The sequence below is a fragment of the Neodiprion pinetum genome, chromosome 2, assembly GCF_021155775.2.
Source record: "Neodiprion pinetum isolate iyNeoPine1 chromosome 2, iyNeoPine1.2, whole genome shotgun sequence".
Classification (NCBI taxonomy): Eukaryota; Metazoa; Arthropoda; class Insecta; order Hymenoptera; family Diprionidae; genus Neodiprion; species Neodiprion pinetum.
In genome coordinates this window covers 35533187-35557511 of record NC_060233.1, presented here as the reverse complement: position 1 = coordinate 35557511, position 24325 = coordinate 35533187, and the positions used below count along the sequence as shown (strand labels likewise).

The 24325-nt window shown below is 39.5% G+C and overlaps 4 protein-coding genes across 8 annotated transcripts in view; 3 read left to right on the top strand and 1 right to left on the bottom strand.

Moving 5' to 3' along the window:
• Positions 1-24325, bottom strand: part of LOC124213036 (neural cell adhesion molecule 2) — a 43777-nt gene that overhangs the window by 10796 nt on the left and 8656 nt on the right. The window contains exon 1 of one of the 4 annotated variants that reach the window (XM_046613828.2): positions 482-1279. The exons of 1 other annotated variant lie outside the window; for it this stretch is intronic. In XM_046613828.2, coding sequence (XP_046469784.1) covers positions 482-605 — 124 coding nt within the window. In that variant the 5' untranslated portion in view covers positions 606-1279. Of the gene's footprint in view, positions 1-481; positions 1280-24325 lie in introns of those variants that run through there. 2 more of the 4 variants (XM_046613830.2, XM_046613829.2) reach the window with 2 other exon arrangements.
• side-III (sidestep III) lies at positions 3698-11264 on the top strand. 2 transcript variants are annotated; one of them, XM_046613831.2, is made up of 15 exons: positions 3698-5199; positions 5461-5593; positions 5739-5947; positions 6112-6222; positions 6590-6793; positions 6857-7002; positions 7110-7260; positions 7401-7531; positions 7718-7877; positions 8384-8680; positions 8765-9085; positions 9266-9553; positions 9730-9839; positions 9927-10061; positions 10530-11264. In XM_046613831.2, exons 1-14 carry the CDS (start codon positions 5085-5087, stop codon positions 10038-10040), a joined length of 2490 nt encoding a protein of 829 aa, XP_046469787.1. In that variant the 5' UTR covers positions 3698-5084; the 3' UTR covers positions 10041-10061; positions 10530-11264. The 2 variants fall into 2 exon arrangements, with proteins under 2 accessions (XP_046469787.1, XP_046469788.1); XM_046613832.2 differs by having other exon boundaries at positions 9927-10074.
• On the top strand, positions 12753-19313 carry Ggamma30A (guanine nucleotide-binding protein subunit gamma-e). The gene is made up of 3 exons (XM_046613869.2): positions 12753-13007; positions 15456-15657; positions 19102-19313. The coding sequence occupies exons 2-3, from the start codon at positions 15545-15547 to the stop codon at positions 19205-19207; spliced, it is 219 nt and encodes a 72-aa protein (XP_046469825.1). The 5' UTR covers positions 12753-13007; positions 15456-15544; the 3' UTR covers positions 19208-19313.
• The window catches only part of Cht7 (chitinase 7), a 14658-nt gene continuing 12926 nt past the window's right edge, over positions 22594-24325 (top strand). Inside the window, exon 1 of the mRNA XM_046613826.2 lies at positions 22594-23043. Coding sequence (XP_046469782.1) covers positions 23041-23043 — 3 coding nt within the window. The 5' untranslated portion in view covers positions 22594-23040. The remainder of the gene's footprint in view (positions 23044-24325) is intronic.

Here is a 24325-nt window from a genome sequence, read left to right as displayed (position 1 = left end):
TGCGTTATCATGCTTGAAATATTCTCTATATTATTTATATTTATTCTGGAATACAACGCGCGTTTGATTACACACGTACGAAAAGGAGTAGGTAAATTTGTGTCACGCAGAGAGTAAGAATCACAGGATCATTACTCATTTCGTTATAGGCAAAGAAGCGGAAGAATTCTATAGCTATAGGTACATTTTTGTACGGTACGATAAGTTATATTCTCTCACCGTCAGCAACAGTTCTCACGCGATAAATAAATAAATAAATATATATATAATAATATATAAATAAATAATATATATATATATCTTTTCTTTTTTCGTGCAATACAACAATTTTCACACAGTGTTTTACACACTTACTACAACCCCAAGGAATAACAGAGTTACATAGCTACACGGATAACATTGTGACTGACACCGTAGGGCGAAGGTCGGGAAAGACTAATACATGATATCAATGCAATGTTCAAATTACTACTCAACTCACTGTCTTTGACGCACAGGGCACCAGTAATCCATAGCGGAACAAGCGGAATTAGTATCCTGAAATGTCTACTGTTCGAGATGCACAGTACATTTGTAATGTACATATGAAGTTGGATGATCATCATTGCATAATTATTAAGAGGTGTTTGGAGCCATAATTTCACAGGTTTGTTTCAAATTAAACAGCCTACGAGATTGTTTTCACACTAACGATTATTACTCAAATATCACGCGACATTTACATCGATATTATCGTAATAAATAATTCCTCCTTCACTATTATATTCTCATAGCGATGTATATTCGCGTAAATCTGCGACGATGTTTTAAATCATAATGCACATAACGCTTGCTGGTACGTATGCCGTTAAAAAAGACATATATCTCCGTAATATATTTGTATAATACATGTAGGTGTATGTACAGATCTGTATATATATATAGATATAATTAAGACTGAGGAGAGAGAGAGAGAGAGAGAGAGAGAGAGAATGAGTTTGTGTGTGTGTGTGAGAGAGAGAGAGAGAGAGAGAGAGAGAGAGAGAGAGAGAGAGCGAGATCTTGTCGACACTTTCTGATTAAACTCCGCGGTGTAGGTAGAAGCGCTTATTGAATTGATTCCGTGCAGTTATTGATTCACAAAGTTACACATAGTTGTTATTAAAATCACCGCACCGTTTCACGCCATACGTTATTCCTCGGCGACTAACGACGGACGAGGCTTTTTAAAAATCCCTAATAATGGAATACAGGCGCCATGGAGCTAGAACCTCTCTACAGTAGCGACGATCGAAAAGAGCAGAATACGCGCGCGCACCCTTTACCTGGCATGCGCCCTGTGCTCACCTCCAACGAATACGCGCACACATCCATACGCCACCGCGGGGGTGGGATTTCTTCTTTTTTTTTTTTTTTTTCTTCCCTTTTCCCTTGTATTTTTATTTTTCTCGTTTTTCCTTTGCCCTTTTTATTTTTTTCATTCATTTGCTTTTCAACGTACAAAAACAATCGGTGATCCCTTGATATATGCTCGAATTCTTATCTCGCGATTTCGCATGGAGGCAACTGTATAATAACGATAATAACAATAGTAATGTTGTTTTCCCCGCAATTTGAAATTACGGAAAATAAATAAAACTGGAAAATGGGGGATAATTGTACGCACCGTGACACGATATTCGCGTTAAACATCAATGATGTTTCGCATTCTTGTGTATTGTAAACGTATACACACTATGTGCGTATATAAGTAGATACATTATTTATACAAACGCGGTTAGTATAAGTAAAAATCGATCTTCTATATACGTGTTTTATGTACAATGTATTTCGTTTTACGGAAATCACAATATAATGCACGGTGTGGAATATAAATTGCAAGACATATAATTCATTATCATTCTCTTGTATACGTTATTATATCTACGCTTATTCCGCGAAACCATTAGCGTCAAACAAACATACGATTGTTTACACAATTATTTCGTTTCCATATTTAATATCAGGCGTAAATCGTTTCTCACTCAATTGAATAGTGAAAAAAGTTGCGCATTTCTTCAAACCCTTTCAACCTCAAGTTGCAGGGAAAATAAAAATCAAAACACAGAGGCTCTTAGCAACAGAGAAACCGATATAGCTTACAACGATTTGAACGAGCTGTAGCGACGATAAATAATTTTTATGTTTCTTTCTTTTCATGTTCGTTCTTAAGTGGCCAGCGAAGGTAGCAAGCTATACTTGTACCATAATACTCGACATGACTTGTCTTTCCATAACCAACTACTTGGGGGGCAACGTATGTTACTTCACCGCTCAAGGCGGTGGCAATTTTTGCCAATCTTTGAACGGGATCTTCACTGATAAAAGGACAAGCAAAATGATCTTTGAGTCCTTCGGGGTGTTCGTGTGCCTCGGACTTTCAGAGGGCAAACCAGGATAGCTCTTGGGGTCCAGCCGTGCCATGATCGGCAGCGAAAATTACTTAGACATCGTAAACCACGTAGCTGACGACCTGGATTTTCAAACCAACAGAGTAAAATTCTTCTCGAATTGTGCTTTGGAGTTTATGACAAATAAAATGAATATCGTCAAGTAATACCTCCCCCCCTTCACTTAACACACCAAGAAATCAAAGGTCGGATGCAAGAAACTTCACTTTTATAGTCCTCACCTTTTACGACTCGGAACGATGTATTTCTTTTCTCTCTTTCTCCCCCTAAAAGCTGTAAGAATTTCATATTCATCCATCAATCCGTATCCTTTCGAGAGACATGCTGCGCGAGCTTCACCGCCGAAAGTAGAAGCGGGTGAATTTATCTTGCGGTCGATTCAAACGGTCAAAAGCTCGAGAAACTACCAAAAAAGAAATCGTTTCCGCTAGAGTTCACGATGCTGGGAATTACGTTCCAAAATTTAGTACCATCTATATTCGTAATATTTAGCAGGAACGACATTGGACGTAAGTCAGTAGCTAAGTAGGCCGGCAACTGAGCGTCCGTCCGTGTATATTAATCTTTCCGTTAAAAGGTATCTGTGCATATAGGCTAAGGTTCGACCGTTGTCCGTTTTTCTGGCCCATTGATGGTAAACTGAATGAAGAAGCAGGGTAGGTACCGTGGCCCTTCTCACGCCTGGAGCTTTTGTGCTTTCGTCCGATGCTCCAGAGGCATGATCGTGAGTATCAGCGACGTAGGTCCCATTCTATCGTTTTTCATCGACATTTTCCCTCCCCGATATTCAAAGCTATGACATATGCTTCGAGCTTCTTACACCTACACTGGCGCTTGGCGCCCGGGGACACATTGACCTGTACCTGGGGGTTGAAATGATACCTGGTAATAATTTACATCAGATATTACAGGTGTGTGTGTGTGGGTGATAGGGGAATTGACGAATTATGAGGATTATGAGTTCAAGAAGATTTCCGAAAACGATTTTCAGACCGCATGTCATGTGTGTGATATGAATTTTGACTCGATCGACGTGCGGGATAAGCAGATACGAGACAATGAAAATGATTCTTGATCCTTTTTCTCTCGGCGTTTCCCACCTCGCCCGCATCTTTCTCTCCCTCCCCCCCCCCCCCCCCCCCCGCCCCCCTCTCTTTCTGCCCCTATCCGGGCAACCCTCTTTCCCTCTTTCCCTCTTTTCCACCCTTCCTTCCTGTACCAGAAAATGAGTTGCGTCGTCGCGCTGGAACTCCGAGCGTAGTCATCTAACGATCGCTTTACGGAAACGCCCGAATGTGTTATTACTTGTGTAGTGAGGGATGGTGGTGGTTTGTTCGGCGTCTTGATTCCCGAATCTCGAATCAACTGTTTACACAATTTCATCCCTGATAGTGAATATAAAAATGTGATTTCCCCGGGAGTAATAATATTTCACGAACGATTTCAGCCCGAACCCCGACTGATACGACTCTTTGGCACTTTTGAGGGTGGACCTTTCACATCGAGCTGTACCGTCACTATCTAGTCCTTACTCACAAGTTGCTATTAATACGCTATGCACGCTGGTACAACTTTCGTGTAATCCTTGCAAAACGCACTGCCGCCGGTTGAAAAATTACCTAAACCCACAAGCCGGGTGCTGATACTTAATACGCGTAAATTGGTTTTAATAATAATCTACTTCCGTACTACAACGACGATTAAATTTTTAGAGATCGAGACGAAAATATTTTACCCGTTCGTGCAAAGTGATACGCGTTATGACCCGCAAGCGAAACCAAGGTGGCGTATCTATTCGTGAATATTAATATGTATACGAGAAAAGTTTCGTGAAATGTATTTTTGTCCCGTGAATATACAGCATCACTAGTTTACGTATAATAATTATATAATTCTCGATGAAAATATCATGCCTAAATTCAAATGACAAATATCAATCGTATAATCTATTTCAGACTGGATAGTAATGAAATGGATTTTATTTACGGTATAAAACAATGTGTTGTAAATCAATTTACTACGATATTTCATAAACCGGTAGTCGTATGTTCGTTTGATTATTTAAAGTAAAGATATACGTCGGTTCAACGAAATTTAGAATAATTTTAATTAACGAAAAACAAGCTCATACGCAAATGCACATGATCTACATATCTCTCGGTTTAGTTTTTTTTCTCCACCACTTGGAAAAAATTTTGTAAACGTAATACGCGCGCGTAATACAATATTATCGAAGTATGCATTGTCAATTTTAATACCACAAATATACACACCTGATGCAACACACACAATAAAGTCTTGACGCGATAATGAATTCGGGTCGCGTAATTATTTTCTATTATAAATTTACCGTCATGGATGCCTAAAATTAAATCCTGCGTATACTGTGAATTTTTGCAAATAAAAATCAGAAAACGACAAATTTTTTTATATATATAAAACAAAAAAAAAAAAAAAAAAAAAGAAAACCCGAAAATGATTCGGCAGGGGATGAAGATGGGAAATTTGTAATGATGATTCGAAAACAGTAATTCCGCCGGTAAACAACAAGTAGGCAGTACCAAATCTGTTGATACCGTGGTGCTTGTGCTCGAGGTTGTGCAAGTGCAGGTGGATGGATGTTCGGGACCTGCAGAAAGCATATCAAAGTTTGGAATGGCAGTTGGAGTATTGCTGGTGACAGTAGTCAACCTAATTATCGGTGGTTATTTGCTCACAATTATCGGCCATGCGAACGCTACTGGTAATTGGGATACGGACGACGATCCAGGTACACGATTTACATACATACCTAGACAGATGGTACATTCACCCACGCATGTGCGTATCCGTATGCAAATATATTCGTTAATTGTAAGTATACATTATCATACCGCGAAACTGCTAAAATAACATGGGAAACAAGAGCTCGCGTGATCGCATATCGCACGAGCATTGTCATTGAGTAAGAAACGTGCCCGACAATTTGATAGTCGCACTCGAGGAGTGGAGCATCGAAACTTCTTTGTTTAACGCTGTATAAAACTTTCAGTTTCAACGTTAGAAGTAACAGCGGTGCTTGGTCGAACCGCGGAATTACCTTGTGACATTGAACCATCCACTCGAGAAGATCGTGTGTACATGGTGCTGTGGTTTCGTGACTCCTCAGTAAAGCCCATTTACAGGTACAGCATGACACTTTTTCTTCGTTATTATTCAGTGGCATGAATCGAGATGAACGGCGATTGCTCACCCCTGCATACATTTTTTACGATCACGGTTCGACTTACCCGGAACGGTTAAAAATCGGTAAGTAATTACTGTTACCAGGTACGATGTTCGAGGTAGGGGTTTTAGTACGGCGCTTTATTGGTCGGATGGTAATGCTTTCGGGCCGCGAGCACGCTTCGTCACATTCTCGAAGCCAGCCAAACTCTTGCTCGAAGCCGTTCAGCTGGACGACGAAGGGATATACAGATGTAGGGTGGATTTCAGAAATTCACCGACTAGAAATTTTCAAGTTAATCTAACGGTAATAGGTGAGTATTAAACTCTTAATCGAAGGATTCCATTCTCTGTATCGAAACGGTATAACGTAATGAATACCTTACGTATCCATTTTGCCTCAAACATTACACGACGGATTAAACATCCATAAATTATCTTATTGAACTATCGTATTCAAATTATCTTCACACCTCAGTGCCGCCTCATCAGCTCCTGATTTACGATGGATCTGGCGTCAAGGTGGATCACATCGTTGGACCTTTTCAAGTAGGCCTTGAATTTGGTCTATCCTGTGAGGTTCGCGGAGGTGAATACACATATATACATATACATATATGTATAATACCACGTATAAACGTGTTCAATATATGGAAATTAAGTCATGTCCAAGAGGCAACTTCCTCGCCAAACTGCACATTTCGTATTATGCCTATATCGGTGTATTCGAAGGGCAATTTAGGAGAGCCTGTAACAACGGTTGGCGCTTGCACAAGTCTTTCAAAAACAATTCCTTTCGATACAATTTTCACGGTTTAACCGTTTGAACAGTTATTACAAAAATATTGCATATCGTCGACACATGGTGCAATAGAACAGATATACAGTAAGAGTAAAAGATAAACAAAGGTTAACCGTACATGCTGTTGGAGAAGTTTAACTTTGCTCTAAAACAGGAAAACCGGCACCGAACATCACGTGGTACGTCAATGGGGTTGAAGGTGGCGGTCAGTTGGAGGAAACCGGCCTAAATATTATCGTTAGCAAGTTAACGGTGCCTAAATTGCGGAGAGAGCATCTGAACACAACGTACAAGTGCAGAGCCTCTAATACCGAGCTGATACCACCGCTGGAAACGACTGTCCTCTTGGACGTTTATTGTGAGTATAAAAAACACATCCTTCGAATCGACTTTGCTCTATGTATCCGTAATATGATTACAGTGAAACCGTTATCGGTGAAGATAGTATCCAAGCCCGATGTTTTGGAGGCGGAAAGCGAGTACTCCCTAACTTGTGAAGTTGTTGGCTCGCATCCTCGTGCTCAGATCGCTTGGTTCGACGGAACCGTGGGGTTCCGAAAAGGAAAGGTGTGCATCCGATGTGCAAGCAAAGTTTTATCCCCCATTTTGCACTTTCGGTCATGGTTTTGCACGGCAGGATAGTTTTACCGAATATTTATACTTATCACTTTCAGTTCCGAGAGATCGGTAATGCCACCGTCGTTCTGAACACTGTGACGTTCACACCTTCTCCCGAGGATGATGGGAAAACGCTCAAATGTCGTGGAGAGAATCCAGTCTTGCCGGGTGCTTTCTTGGAAGACACGTTTCAGCTGAATGTCGTATGTGAGTACATCGCTTAATAGGAATGGAATTGAATTCTCGTACTATAAATGAGTCACGCTAAGTGACCGTTTCGATAGTACCGTATTAAGACGTATTAAGAAATTTCTGCAACCCAGACGTGATTCAGAAACTTATTTCAGTCGCGCCTAGAGTGTTTCTACAACTTGGAAGTACGCTGAATGCGGAGAATATAAAAGAAGGCGATGACGTCTATTTTGAATGTCAAGTTCGGGCGAATCCGGAGCTGAGCAAAATTACATGGCAGCACAACGTTAGTACACAATTAACTTGTTTCCCGAATCTATTTGCGGTAAAGAAAATGTTATTGATACGCGAGTAAGGAAAATATCATATGGTAAATTATGAAAATATCGCGTCGAAACGAGGCATAATATAAATCTGCACGATTTGTTTGATAATGTCTGGAGGTACAAGTCATGTCCGTTGTCATTTTCAGGGATTAATGCTGCTCCAGAATTTCTCAGCCGGAGTTATAATGAGTACGAAAAGTCTGGTTCTTCAGAGCATTGGCAGGGATAATGCCGGAAACTATACCTGCGTTGCGACTAACGAACGTGGAGAAACGACTAGTCCCAGTGTGTTACTCAGAATCCAATGTAAGTTCGATGTAACTTGAAGGTGCGTTTCGCCGCGCGGAAAAGGTGTTGCAGGAAACTGGCGCAATTCCGCTGCGACAAATTACAGACCATGTTCAGTTTTTGCTTCACTTTCAAGTCACGTGTCACGTAACTCCAATGCCAGCTGAACACACGGTGCCTTCTTTGGAAGGCGATATCTTTTTCCTAATCTTCAGCATGACTTGGATTCACCCGTGGCTTGAATTTGCATAATTGCCAAAACAGTGAAATGTATCTTGGTTGCGGTTCCTATTCGAGCAAGCTCGTTACTCATCGTAAGGCTCCAATTGACACTTGATCAGACAAGCTCTGCAACCAAGTATCTATTTAGTTTGCAAAAATGAATAAAGTTACTTGCAGTACCTGCGTACATCGGTAAAACAACAGCTTGCGAAATTGCTACAGGCTAATAGGAATTCCGTGATAATTGCGTTGAGAATACGAAGGTGAAACACGGCGTTACAGTAAAAATATTTACATTTCAGTTGCCCCGGTTTGCAAAGCGAAAGAGGTCACTATCATTGGTGCGTCTCTTGAAGAATCCGTGAAAGTACGTTGCCAGGTAATTGCGGACCCCGCCGAGATTGATTTCACCTGGGAGTTTAATAATAGTGGGGAAAATTTGGACGTTGCTCCCGTGACGTTTGACGGAGATAACGGAACTACGAGCGAGTTGATGTACACTCCGATATCCGAACGTGATTACGGGGCTCTAACTTGCTGGGGTAAAAATGCAATTGGCAAACAGGAGTCGCCATGCGTTTATCAAGTTATTCCAGCCGGTGAGTGCAGCTGCAATATCGAATTACAGGTATTTCGAGGGCCACGTAACGCGAAAAGATTCACGAGTATTCGTGATTTTTCAGTAAAACCCGGACCCTTGAATAATTGCACGGTCAAAGCGTCGCTGAACAGAAGTTCTGAAATACTCGAGGTCGACTGTGTACCGGGATACGACGGAGGTTTACGCCAAGAATTCAGACTGGAAGCATACGAAGTCCTCTCCGATCATCTGCGTGTGAACATATCAAGCGTGACCCCGGATGTTCCTATATTCAGGATAAACGTCGCGGATCTTCTTCCCGCCACTCAGTTTTACCTTGTCATGTACGCAGTGAATGCGAAAGGACGAAGCGAAATCTGTCTTCTCGACGACATTACGCTTCGGGATTCCGAAAAGCACGCAGGTATTATTGCACATGAATCGGTTTGGGATTGAACAAGGCAGATGAAATTTGTTACGCCTTAGCCGTTTGGAAAAGGTGTTTTCATCGCGCGTGTTTTCATAACGTATGCGACAAGGAGCCTAGAGTGCGCTTGGATCCATTTAAATAATGATAATGACGATAGTAATATTCTTACTTCAGACAGCGGCATTAACGTCATTGCGCTCATTTTGCTGTTGACTGGATGTTTAATGGCCCTCGGAATTGCAACACTTTCTGTAATATTAATGATGTACCGACGGCGTGGGGCCACATCCCCGGTCCACATCGAGCCGTACATGAAACAGCCTATAATCACACCTCCGGATTCCAAGAATAATTCCATGTTTGATATCACAAACGGCGACACGTATTTCGTCGAGTACACGCTCAAGCAGGTCACCGACTATGCTCTCAACATTCAACCAGATATTATACAATCTCCGCAAGGTAAATTTTGTCCGTTGTCGATGTAGAAAGTATCGCAATGTGTAATATGAAAGAAACGCACCTTCGGCCTTGGAGAATTTCAATTCATTGAAACAATACGATTTTAGTTAACCGTTGATCAATATTCAGACGCCAGTTTAACATGGTTCAAACAATTTCTATTCATTCGATTTTAGAACAAGGGAAACTGAACCGTGAACCACAACTTTTTTTACCCGTACGTCCGGACAAATTGTTTTCACCGTGTGATATTCACAAACAGAGTCTCCAGACCAACGGTTATACCGTGAGTATAAAAAAATTTGACGGATTTTTACTCACAAAATTCATGACCTACCGAGCTTTCGTCCATTCTCATTTCTTTACCTTACAGTTGAACCCGTTTTCCACAAAGTCGTGGGAACCCATCAGCTTCAAGGCTGACCGAAACCTCATGAAGGAGATTATCATCGCGAATTCCATACCAGGTCCTGAGAGTTGTGTATAAGTTCTTTTTTTTTTGTAACAGGTAAGTCGTGACGGTATGTGCAACAAGAACCAGGATCCTTTTTATTTTGTGCTCTGCTCCTATTATATCTTTTCAGTAACTGATCCAGTCGACTCAGATCCTTTGTTGATTAACTATTAATAAATCACTTTTTCGATGGTCACTTGCATAAAAACTATTTGGTATCGCCTAGACACCGCAGCCTCGAAGGTCGTATGTCATATTATGTTATTGAGTTCTCCTTATGCATCTTTTCTGTTTGCCAGCCCGATGGCGTGTCTGCAATCTGCAACCCACGAATATCAGCGGCAAGGTCAACGCAATTATTGTACGCGAACAAGTGCGAAGTGCTTTCACCCACTCGAGATAGTTTAAATATAAGATAACGGACAACTCTCAAAAGCGTCGTAACAGTCGGTTTTTAACACTCCTTGATATGTATCGGCGGATATCATCCGAGGGATTAATTTATGATTATTACTGTTGCAGAAGCGTGTAAGCGAATACTTGTCAAGGAGCAGGCTTTGAGTACAGGAAACTTGAAGCTGAATCATCGGAACCACGCGGTAGTATCAGCCGCAGGGAAACGAGAGCCCGGCATTTCCGTAAACAAGTGGTTCATTGGAGACGTGAGAATGCACGGAAAGACACAAATATGTAGTTAAATGTGAAACAGATCGCAACCGCGGGGATACAAAGAACTTTCGTTCGATTGTTATACTCAATCGTTAAAAACACTTGATAGCTGGTTGTAACAATACGGTGTCACAAATGAACTGGTAATATTGGCATGAAGTTATATCGTCGATTTTGTGATTAATATATTGATATATCAAGCAATGTATAAAATACCTAATTGGCTCTCCCATGTGATTAAGCTTTCGTGTGAAATTATATGATAGAAACGCAAGTGAAAAGATTAATTACATCGATGGTGTCATAACTGCTTTTGTCGGTACATGGACGTCATTTGTATACAGAAATAATGCCAAGTCGGAAACGAATTGAAGAAACAAGTTACGCGACAAAGAATGGAAACGATTTTGTAAACGATACCGTTTTTCTTTTAATTTTCTTAATTTTGTCTGCTGTACTTGGTGTTTGATGAAGGAAAAAGAAGATTTAGAAGAAAGGAAAAAAAAGAAAAAGAAAAGCAAAAAAAAAAAAAAAAATGGGAAATGACAGCAGCACGTATAAATATACTAGATAATTAATGATAAGACACTGATACACTTCTACAATATAAGTATAGTTTCGTCTGCTGATTACACGGTAATATAAAATAAGTTTTGAATGCGCATAAATTTTTGTCATCCATTTGTCAAAACGAATATACATCGTCACGTACATATACATATATACGCATCAATTATCAATTTTCAAAAAAATAAAAAATAAAAAAAGACTAACAATTATAGACGAAAATAACGAAAGCACCAAACAGGAGAAAATAAATGATTGACCGTAAAGAATCACTGCATTTTTTTCTTCGTTTCATCAGCGTGGCGCTAAACATATAACTCTACCCAATAAAAATTCACTTTATCCTATTACCACGTATGCATATAAATAGGCCTAAGATGATATAACGAGTACCGACTAGTATCGAAAATTAGTCTGTATCCTGCACTGGTCAAAGTTTTCAGAACAAGGGCTTAGGTGGTAGGCAAGTAATATCAAGATAACAACTTCAGTACCCTGAGTCTTTCCTAAGCTCTCCATGAACGGAACTAATGGACTCTAACCGACAACCTGAAAGAAGTATTCAATCAAGAATTGAAAGCACGGCGATGTTTGTCTATATGTTTAATGGAATGAAGATACTTTTCAATTTCTCGAAACAGTTGACGCTGCTCCAATAATTTGATCTTTGCCCTAGACCTTGATAAAGTCACGAGTCTCACAAGTCTCTAAAATGAGATACAAAAGGTGACGAAGAAAGATAGTCGCCATTGTTCGGGCTAGAAAATTGTCGAATTATAGTCCACGGTGTAACGACAAAAATAGTACAAGGCGTCTCTCTTTGATGCTAAAATAGACGGCTATAAACAATGCGATTAATACTCTAATCGCCTGATCAGAGTTACGAGATACACGAAGCCATGGCGGAGGCAAGTCGCAGTTTTACCAAGAAGGTCTGAAAAAATTTAATAACTCGGGACTGAATGACGAGGGAGCTGAGTAATTATACAAAGTTTTGAAAGCCTTTGAAGATTGCTCTCTGATAATTTCGCGAATCTAATAAGCTGTGCTTTGTGCGCAGAGCGTTTGAATCCGGCATTGTTGTACGTATAGTTTGCACTGCTTTGGCGGATGTGTGCTTTCGCTAATTCGGCGAGTACCGATAACGTGGTCGAAATCATCTCTTGAAAATATCGCGAAATTTCAGAAGGTTTGATTCTTCGCCTTTGGCTGATACTTACGCTCGATCGCACTTCGTCTCGCAGACATTTTCAATCTTTTACCGTTGTGCCGTAATGTGACGTAGCGCTGCCGCGGCTTGCATTTTCTACGTTACTGAGAGCTTTTACCGAGAAAATGCTTACCATTATGTTTACTTGGCACGGTAATTGAATTCCCACATTTACCTCCGACCGACCGACTATAATATTGGATTGCATAAACTTGTACGGCTTACAATTTATCGATCTGAAAGAAGCACGCTAAGAGCGGTACTCGGTCAGAACTTCTTCCATACTTGAGAAGGTAACTACTATAATAGTCGGGATTGCAAGTTCATCAAGTACCGTAGAGATTACGTTAAGAATCCACTTGTTTCAGTACTTGGACATCTTGATTCCTCTGCTGTATTTGTTCTTTGAAGAGAACTTAGTTTTTACTGCTCGTTAGAGCCGCGTATGTCTTTCATTCCTTAACGTGCGACCGGATAACGTACGGAAAAAAAGAAGACAGCGTGCTTCGATAGTTTTGAATAAGTGTCAGTAGATAAATAACGATTTTTCACAGGTGAGTAAATACACGTGTACAAACGGTATTCAGTCCCATCTCGGTTCAGCAAGTTTTACCGCTGCAATTTCCGACGTTCTCTCTGATACGCGTTACGTATCACATGCAGGCAAAAACGAATTGTTTACTCTTCTTGTTTATACGATTTATCACGACGAACACAATTCAAACGTGCCAGAGAAAAATACACGATCGTTATGTACTCGCCTAGTACGAATTGTTCGACGGAAATAACGGTCTTTTTGAAATGGGCTGAAGTCTCTTCAACTATTGACGTTCTACTTTTGCTGCAGAATTCATCAATAATCAGAAATTCGCGAACAAGCCCGAAATCGAAGCGTGAGTGCCAATTATACGGCAAGAGAAGATTTTTGAAACTAAATGTCAATATTGAATTATCTTACTTTCGACATATTTAAATGCTAGTTAATTCTGGAAACGAGGCTTACGGCGATGGGTCATTGGCTCTATTGAAAAACAGGGATGTGCACGAATCACCAAGTTTTGCAAAATTTCGAATCGCAGTAAATTATGGCCAAGCGTGAGCGTCGTCCGAATTGTCATTTCGTTCTAGAATCTTTTCAGGGCGTTCCGGTTAAATCCAGAATTGCAGATCTTTATCAGACGACGTACAAATGAAAACTGATTTTCATTTTCAAAGTTCCCGTTTCCCAGGACGCGATCCTCGGTGAATTTACATTCCAAATCCGTTGTTAAAAGGAGATGGATGCAAATCATCCGAACCTCTGTCCTAAATTCGCTGGACCATAAATTGTTTCGGAAAATTGTTGAATGCAAGACCGCGGGCTTCTTATTTTATTTCCTACCGCGGCTATATCGGACAATTACATATGTCGTGTTAGCACACTCAGATCAATGACGTATAAAATGAACAACACTTCTTTGTATTCTTACATAACTCAGCTGTTCACAACTGCCCCCGAGCGTTTTGACATGTGCGTGAAAGTTTAGGTCTGGCGAAATTAGCTATACTAGTCGCACATGATTCCACCGCAGTATCGGACATATAAATACGTGTATACACGTGTGTTATACAGAGATATAATATTTGAGAACAGTACTATATCAAGCCCGTATACATAATATATACGGATACCCGTGACATTTTCATCGATTTGCCAATTCGCTAGTAAAACCGAGCACGGCGCAGTAAATGCTAATCCGATAAAATTCAGAATCCTAATAGCAGAAGTGCACCGCTGAAATGAATGATGGGAGACGATTTTACGTAAACGAAAAATTTCAATATCTCTTCACGGCCCATGCTTTTATTTTAGAACACCTTTTGCGTATTTCGTAACGCGTTGAAACTTTGACACTGTACACATCTATTCGTCAAAGTTTAAAAATACACAAACTCGATTGATAATCGTATAAGAAGGGTGATCTAAAGAGAAGCTGCAACTGTTTCAATTCACGGTTGAAAAAAAAAAATTATCCGACGATTTCTCTCCGCAGTCTGATTCACCGATTTTGATCATTGTCGGCGTCACAACGCGTCGGCGTATTATCGGTGCTCCTCTTTCTAATCGGACTCGAGATCTATTAGTCCAAGTGCATGGAAATCACATTCGGAATTATAAGAACATTATCAGTTTGATCGAAAATGTAAAAACGCCTAGGGGAAGTCTTTATTATTGTTAACGTCATGGATTCAGAGAATAACGGTAATCGTTCCTACTGTCACACTATTTCCAAGGCATTTTATTCGACGATCTTAAGCATCGTTGAACATCAGTTCTTGGTATCAAGCACCAATGTTATATTCTAAAGCATTCTATACAAAAATATTCCATAGTCCGTCTGATCGCCATTTTCTCTTTCCCTTATTCTACGTAATTCTATCTATACCTAGCTGCGACTAAAATATTCATAAATACTTGACGAATTATTTTTATTAACAAATAATGATCTTCCTGTTAATCATCAAAAACGAGAAATGTTTTAATCGATCGATCAATTGGTGTATTATCGATATCGGGATCATATAATTGCTGGTAGATACTTGTTGAATGATAATATATTTTTCCGACGTTTAGTTCCAAAAATATAAAATCCATTAACTGTATAAACAACAAGCATGTATGACGAGTTATAATCCATCAGATGCTACAAACATATTTTTGTTATCTCCGAACGTTCTTGTAACGAATTTACATACGTACTCATGACTTCCAAAACCGAAATCAGAATATCAATTTAACACCCTAATTACACTATCCAGATGCACCGAATGAAAATCCGAATACACATCGACAAACTGCGTAACTCGAAATTATAACTGTGCATATGCGATTTGAAAAACTAAATTATCCGCAATTACGGCATAAGCCAGTGCAGCTGGACGCTGAGGATTAACCCGTAGCTTTTAACATGTGCTAATTGCAGTATAATCGTTAATTTTGGTTTTTACAAATTTTTCCTCAGCTCGTGCGTAGGTGATATTGAGAATATTGATTTTGAGCGAGGCGCACGCGCTGGTTGGATTTGCTGCCTACGGGGGTGCGGTTGTTACCATGGATCCCAGTATACTAGCTACTATGGATAAAGACGCACTGAAGAAACAGATTGAAAACATGAAATATCAAGCGACAATGGAACGGTGGCCTTTATCAAAGAGTATCGCAGCGTAAGTTTCTCATTCTTTTTATCCTCCGTATGTATGTATTTACATGTACATATACATATGTATGAATATATATACATGCATATATATATATATATATATATACATACGTATATGTGTGTGTACATATGTATTTATATACGTCGCTAGCCTAAGTGCCGAAGAGGAATACCATCCGGTGGAAAGGAAATTTCATATTATAAATAGAAAAGCGAGGAATTAATACCTCTGAATATCTGCCGCGGTTGATCTTCGGAACGAGCCAAAAGAAATCATGCCACTCGACGATCGATAAATATATTTTTTTTTCTCCTACGATATTGAAGTGCCTGCATGGTTATTTTTTATTCACACGGTGATTATCGCCGACAGTTTTTAACATTAAATGTCAAACATGTATGCTGCAGTGAAATTTATCTCGAACGGTTAATCGGGTATCTTTATAAGCATTCGTTCAAAAAATCTCTGTAATAAGCATAATAGAGAAGATAATATATATATATATATAGTTTACGTGTTGAAATCAGCTGTCCGCCACAATTTAGTGCCTGCTAAACAAATATTATTAAGTTCTTTTCCACCTTGAAGTGTGAAGTGCCGAACAGATAGTGCCGTTGGAACCCTTTGGATAAAAATTTATCAGGCTCAATTCGTCAATCTCTCTAATATCCGTGATTCGTTTTTTTCCACGCTGCTGTTTAACGTGTAATAAACTCATCGATAACAAGACTCTGGATTTCATTAACGACTTATTACAGGAACTTTATTGCTTACATGATTATAAAATACATATGCTCCAAGTGATGCCTTTGTGTGCTTGAGTTTGGTTTTTGCGTCGGTTCTGCAGAGAGTCGGTCGAGTATACGCAGTGCGGTCCGCGTGAAGTTTTTTCAGATTTTTTTAAACATCCGTATTCAGAGTGTGTATATTCTCGAGAATCTTGCAAGCTCTCGGAGCTCCGGCTAATGTATCTTGGTATCTCGTAACAGCGCGCATGGTGTAATACGAAATAAGCAATTTTCAAAAATTAACTCGTTTCATAATTAAATCCGTGACGTAATTTGGCGAATATAACGATTTGGTGAGCAAAAATATGATACCCAACATTCTAGTCTGCAGGCTCGGTTACTTTCGTTGTACTTTTTCTTTTTAAAAATCATAGAATAAAACCTTATGTGTCAAACTCCGCAGCGTTTCCGCATATTGCCTGCAGCGGACGAAGCGTTCGATATTTTGAGTACCTAAGCGGATTTCCTGTAATGGAAAATTTATTCCTCTGCGTACGGACTGTAATTTGTAATATAAGAAATCGAATTTTTACAAAATAAAAATATTCTCGATCAACTGACCAGCGAACGAAGTTCACTCGTGGTTTTCGCTTCTCGCAATCAGTGCATCCCGAGGTAAAATTTATTTTAGAATATACTCTTCTGATAATTATCTGGAATTGATGATTACTGGAATACGAAGTTTTAATTGAAATGATGACTAACTGTTTTCAGTAATTTAGAAGTAATTCGCTTATATTCATAACTAGCCACTGCAGCAATAACTATTCAACTTGTGCTATACTTCCTAATCTTTGACTTTTCACTCGATCCCGATGACGTCAGTTTATTGCTATATATATATATATATATATATATATACGCGTGAGTTGAGAGATAATTTCTGTAAGATACAATCTATCGTTCAATCGTTATTTTTCAACCGACTTCCCGTACGAAAATTGTTTTTATCTTTAATTAGACTTGACGGTTCACCTGAAGGATTAAACTTTCAGGATACGTATTCAACGCGCATGTCTTTGCCAACGACATTACTTACCTACGAAAGCTCGATTTCCATGAAATTTTTTTCCCGAACAAGACGTTTGGACGCCTCGAAAACATCGGTGTCAAATCTATCGCCGATCGTTAAAACGCGACGTTAGTTCGCACGAGATTAATATACATACGTAAGGTCGATTGGTAAATAGTTTGCATGTCTCAATGCCGCATGCCGCAGTATCGATACGTTTATTACACAGTATATCTCATTAAATACAGAAAGCACGCCGCAGGTAATCGGTTGCAGTCGCGCTGCACTTACACCGCGAACTAACGTATTTTTATAAAATTGAAATCGTGAATATCTTTCACCTGACTCACGACGACTCGACTCGACTCGACCATATTTCACGGAAGAATACCCGTCGTCGATGTTTCCAGCACGTATAAGGGTTGCGGTATTTCTGCCCAAGAGGAGAATCGGCAAGCGAGAGAATTCATATCGTATTCAGGGATCTTTAACTCTGGTTGTTTCAAACGGCCTCCTCTTGCACTATCCGCAAACTCCCCGGCTGAAATACGGACTTCGCCGTGAAGCCAACCTCTCGCGTTTCATGGCTCGAAATATTTTCTAGTCACGTTGAACTACATAATCTCGACAATATATACCTACGTACAGTATCTACGTATATACATATATACGTGTAATATCGTATATAACGTGGAAACGAGAGCTTGGCAAACGCGTTGCGGCCGTCGGGTGTGAAAGGACTGTGAGCAAGACAAGTTTTACAAGGACAATGTACTATATCATGACCCGTAAATTGCAGCAGCTCGGTAGCAGCTCGTAATATATGAGTAAATTCTACGAGTTACAAGGCTACGTGTATACGTATGATATCCACACACGCGTATCGTGCCTACGATATATACGTTACATGTCTATGCATACATGTATATATGTGTGTGGGAGTGCGAACATTCCGTCCGAAATACTGCAGAGGCTGCTCGCGTTGTAAGCCGTAAATGTAAATGATTGACATCGTAATTGTAATTTTCACTGGTTCATCGCTCTTGCGATAAATTTCGCACTCTCGGGTTTGATCGATGACGAATTACGGGTTCTATCCAGCCTCCGTGTAATATTAACTCTCCGAGCACGACGGTGGTTGAAAAATAGGAAAACGTTCTTCGCCAAATTGTCCGATGAAGTGATATCCGACGCCACAGGGTAAAATTTCAGCCGCGGAGGTTACGAGCGAAAAACGTCGGGTCTCGGCGCTGTAACAGGGGTGTATTTAACACCCTGGAATTATTAACGATCAATGCAACAATCATGTCCACACTGTATTTAGATATGACACGACTCAGGCATCACTAAATAATGAACCCCGACCTCTGGTAACTTACACCATACCCGACATTATAATTTCATATCAACTTCACGTGGCGCGTGACACGTTGATAGTCTCCATGACTGAAATTGGTGGATGATTTAACGAGCAGACGATGAATGAGCCTGGTCTGCCTCGACTAACGGTTAATTATATCAATTAACTAGTTCGTTGCACACTGCAACGTATTGCGAGAGTATTTTTTAATCAATTTCTATCATCATTATGTGTGGCAGTAATGTGTACGAGGATGTAGAAGCTAATGAAGCCATTTATTGTTTCAGGATGCGTGAGTACGTCGAGGAGAACGAGAAAAACGATCCTCTGATACACGCACCTGACAAAAAGAACAATCCATGGGCCGAGAAAGGAAAGTGTGTCATCATGTAAAACCGCGTTTAATGTAAACCGTTCCCGAAGTAAGAAATTTTCATTGCTGGATGAAAGAGATAAAAAAAATTTAAAAAAAAAAAAACAAAACAAAAAACGAAACAATTCATCCATCCACACACGTAAACACACCACACACGCGTCAAGTTATTGAATCCATAAAAAATCATTTGCCAGATATTTACCGACTGCAATGTTGGTATTATAATACAAAGTATTATCGTACTTCCATACTTCAATTATATCCTACGAATTCGTATATTATATAATAATTAAAATATAATGTTTCGTAGCTTTGAGATGATGACGATCACACGTGTCACGGGTGGCGCTGATATGTCTTTAGCCTGTATGCATTATCATTGAATCTGTAATTTACCTGATCAATAATATAATATTCGAACGATTTCATATATATTAAAATAATGTCTTAAAATAAATTATTATAACAAACTGATGCCTCATACCTTTTTTTGAATACACACCGATTTTTCTACTCTATGGATGCATATTTAATCTGGTATGTAGGGTTATTGAAACCGGATCCTTCGAACGGTGAATCGTTCGCGTGATTCATTTTTTCCTGCATACTAGATATAAATCACAAGTCAGTATGCGTTATACTTTGAAATAGATAATATTTCGCGAATTAACGTCTAAGGAAAAGAGCCTGTGACGTGGAACTGCATAAGCTCGCATACTTTCGTATTATGCTAAAAGCAATACTTGTGAAATTGAGATTTGAAATCCTAATGACACTGCAGTTAAGGTTTCACCTTTGACGGTGCCGATGAGATGCGGCCGGTGGTATTTCGCATTATCTATACAACGGGCTGACAATAGATGGCGTAAACAATGGCAAATTGATAGTTTAAACAGTTGTATTGCGTAGCCGGAAGAGGAAAGAATATTGCTAGGCGCAGACTTTCGGTATGATACTACTTATAGACAATATGCAAGTTGCAATTTAAAGGAAAGTGGTAAAGCGGCTCCGTAAATCAAAATGCTGCGACTCATTGGTGACGGTATAATAATATTGAACCGCAATCCGTGCCGTTTTTTTCAACGTCGAATCACTTCGAGTGGTGAATTTCCAGTAAAAAATCATCGCTGTTTCTGGTACTTTCGGAAATTAGCGGCCTAAATTAACGACAATATACAACTAACCGAGTGTTTCGCATGCATACTTTTTGGCTCCATGGATTATAAGCAATACGGTGAACGGATACGCGTGCAGCCTTGACGAATATCCATTGGTACGTATAATGTGTATATTATAATCTATGTTAATGTACCCATTACGGAAAAAAACCTGCATCGGTTACCAGCGAGAAAGCACCGTCGATACAGCTAAATACATGTAACATATTCGTAATTACTATAACTCCGCACGTCCTGTTCGACGTTAAAATGTCACCAACATTTCACCAGGCTGTCCCCGAACAGTATTTTTCCCTTTGCCAGCTTTTTTATCATCATTTATCGTACAAGCTGCTTCTGTTGTAAGAAAATAGGGATTGCTGTAATAAATAGGCAGGTGTGCGTGATGCGAGTGTAAGTCGAAAGATCGATGCCTGAGGGAAGAATTAGACTTTCTTTAGGTAGATACAACAGTATTTATTATGAAGTGGTACTCTGATCCAACTAACAAAGCAGATCCCACTCAAGCAATCTATGATGATTAACTAATTTTCTAACTCTCCGATTCGCATGCTTTGACTTGAATTTTCGCTCGTATAATACCAGCCGATGTTGCACTTTGTGCGTTTCGGTCTACTCCTGTGAGTTCTATTTTATAGAAAGTAATTTATTGAACGGGTCTGAAATACCGTCCGCAAGGATTTCATTCACATCGGAACAGATCACTTGATAAATATTCTCTCTGACTAACAACGTCGGGGTTTAATTTTGGCATGATTTATTACGTCTTTTTCGCGTGGACATAGTTTCCTCATTTCACGTTACACAAGCGATTGAGGCTTTCATTTTTCTCAATGATATAATTATGAATAATCAACGTTGTGACTAGCAATAAGTTTTTCCTTCAATCAAAATACGTTATTCATTCGAATTAAATGCGGTTTCACTAAATCTTTGTCCAAGTACATCTCGGTTTGTGCCGATGACGATGCTCAATTATTCAAAAGGATTGCGAAAATTATTAACAAACGAACATTCGATTACAAATTTTCGTCAAGCGTAATCAATGATGCATCTATCTCAACCCACTCGTAAAATGGTATGATCGGCAGTCTCGGCAGTAAGAAAATAAGATACTTGACGCAAGAAAAAAAAAGAAGTACCTAAAAATTCGTATCGCGCGATCAGAGCGGCTTATTGTCTCGTAGGTATGTTTGAAAAAACCGAATTAGAAGTGATCGCTGAAAAATCTTCGATGCCTAAACATTATTCGACGAATCTCAAATAGAGTTCTATTTTTAATAGACTTGGGATAGAGCGAGAAATATCCCGGACTTGAGATGTTTTGAGTCTTATCGAGAAGTAAAAATATTTATAAATTCTCAGTACTCAATCAGCGAGGAAATGAATTTCGTTGGCAGCTCTATGTTTCCGTTTACGCTGAACGTAAAGCTATGATTTGCTTAAAATAAAAACAGTATAATTGTTTAAATCGTCGACCTCGTCAATCCCTCTTACACACCGATACGAGAACTTTCAGATTCTCAAAGTTTTTCTCCAACTCCAGTTGTTTCAACCAAATTCCTTTCTTTTTTTTGTTCTTGCAAACATCGAGAAATAGTTATTCAAGTTCGTTGGATACAAAAGATCTGTATCCTGCAGCTGTACAGCGATAATGGTATCTGGTTGAGTGAGGCTGGAATGCCGAGCAGCAACATCGGGTGTTTCTTTGCTGCACCGATATATGCCGTAGGACATGGTGCAAGTACAATCCGGGAAACGTTTAGTTCTCTATTTCTTTTTTTTTTTCCTCTCTTTTTCAACTAAAATTCAACCGTCTACGTACAGCTGTACATAATACAAGACCAAAAGAAGTAAGAAGGAAAAAACTTTCTCTATTGCGACTGCAGAACAGGAAATCGGTATCGATTTTCAGCTCGCGCTCTCGTTATTATGTACATAGTGACGGACAATTTTTATTACAACGACGACGACGATGACGATGGTTAAAATTTTTCTTTCTCTCAGACGACGCCCCTTTTTCAACTCTGTCGTACTATCGCGGTCACTCTTCACTTTTAATTAAACAATTTTGCAATATCGACGATATCGCACCGACCTCCGTGCCTTCTCCTATAACGCGTATAAACGGCGCAAGAACAGGTAGTGGATTTCCGCGTGCTACATTCACGTTTCACTCCTGCGGTCTCATTTAGTTGTTACCGAGGTGTGCGTGGAAGGAATACGAAGCCGGCGTTGCGCCTCTCTGACTGTATGCGCGCCCGACCGGAGGCATAACAGCGTTGATACTATAGTCAAAATGAAAGGCACTTAATTGTTATCTACTATAATATTGCTGTATATACTAAATTTAAGAATGATAGTTTCAGTATTTCCTGAACATCTGACAGTGCTAGAACAAGTGTATGAGTACGGACCACGTGGTGGATCACCGTTTGACAAGTTTTGTGCAAATTTTATACGTATTCTCGATATATACATACATATATATATACGTATATATATAAACGTGCGACATATATATATACGAGTGGACACATTGTACAGACATTTAGACACGCTATATTATAATATCCAACGGAATAAACGCACTGGTGTACATAGATGTATTTTTTGATTTTGTAAATGCATCGTTCGGTTTCTCGTAAAAAGGATTACTCCAAGTTTTAGCCATGGTAAGTTTGCAAGTCTTAGAATTATTCAACCGCAGCGTTGTAATATCGACGAGTAACTCGAGAGTTAGAAGTGTTACAAATTGTATAGAAAATTCGAAATGCGAACCTGTTTCCAAAACGTTTGTTTTTCAACGACATGACAGCAGATACAAAACACTGTTTTATTTCATCTTAAATTCGTTTAAACAATACCGGTAGGAAGGAGCCTGCGGGCGACGTGTCATTGAGAAAGTGAAATTGATAATATAAGAACAAAAAAAAAAAATAAATAAATAAAAAATGATACAGTTGGCCTCCTGAGCAGGTATTAAATAATTGTAACAAGTTGTTCATATCCTTGCATAATTCTTACGTTAAATAACCCATCGCCGAATTGAATAATCCTGCATACATGCACCAATTTGATCGAGATAAAGGCCTGTGGACGAAACATTTTAATCCGCACCGCGTGCGCGGTTTCTCCCTGTCAGTTATGCTTGCACAAATAATACATGATAAATAAACAGAGAGTTGTGAATTTTTTCGACGAACGTACCGCGGAGAGGATGTAACCTTTGCGGTTGTGTTTTTTCATTCTCTTTTTTTTTTTCAAAACTCAACCCATTCCTTAATGACATCGAAAACTGGACCACGCGCACCAATTTCGCATCCATACGGAGGTTATTCACTTTCATTTCATTGTAGAATCAAGAACGTTCGTTCCCTTAGGCAGACAATAAAAATCAAAATATCCGGCGTTTGTTGGCACATTATAATTAGTCGTATGGCTGCAGCAGGTTGTGTATATACCTGGACGGATACATACATATATATATGTATATATATATATATATGTATAAAATCTTTGTATAACGTATGTATGTTGGCCATGTGCTGGATAGAAACTTTCTGTTGCCATTCGCAGCTTGTTCCTTACGGCTGGCCATGGTCGACTGCTTAATTAAGTAGAAGTAGGCTTGCCGCCCGGCTCCTTCGATAATTTCTCTTATTTATATATACATGCGTAACATATGATGCCCCATCATGCGTATGCGACCGCTAGTTTAGTGTCAGTTTAATATTAGTATGTTTAGCTCGTACCCCCAGGTTTTAAGCGCGTCCTCGTGTGCCGCAACTTCGCAGCTCCATGCGCGGCCCTACGAAATCGAACTACGCTCCTGATTTCAGCCGGCTTATTGTACTCTAACGAATAGAAAGAAAAATAACGCCGGATAATTTGCAACAGTTGCACTTGCATTCGCTACGAGTGAAAATCATTAGACGGTCGGAACGTGGAACATAA

Excerpts from the sequence above, each read along its gene's own strand:
- side-III (XM_046613831.2), top strand. The coding sequence starts at position 5,085 with ATGGCAGTTGGAGTATTGCTGGTGACAGTAGTCAACCTAATTATCGGT. Across the intron at positions 8,681-8,764 it reads TTATCAAGTTATTCCAGCCG|TAAAACCCGGACCCTTGAAT; the intron begins GTGAGTGCAGCT and ends GTGATTTTTCAG. Across the intron at positions 9,840-9,926 it reads TCCAGACCAACGGTTATACC|TTGAACCCGTTTTCCACAAA; the intron begins GTGAGTATAAAA and ends TTTACCTTACAG.
- Ggamma30A (XM_046613869.2), top strand. The coding sequence starts at position 15,545 with ATGGATCCCAGTATACTAGCTACTATGGATAAAGACGCACTGAAGAAA. Across the intron at positions 15,658-19,101 it reads TTATCAAAGAGTATCGCAGC|GATGCGTGAGTACGTCGAGG; the intron begins GTAAGTTTCTCA and ends TTATTGTTTCAG.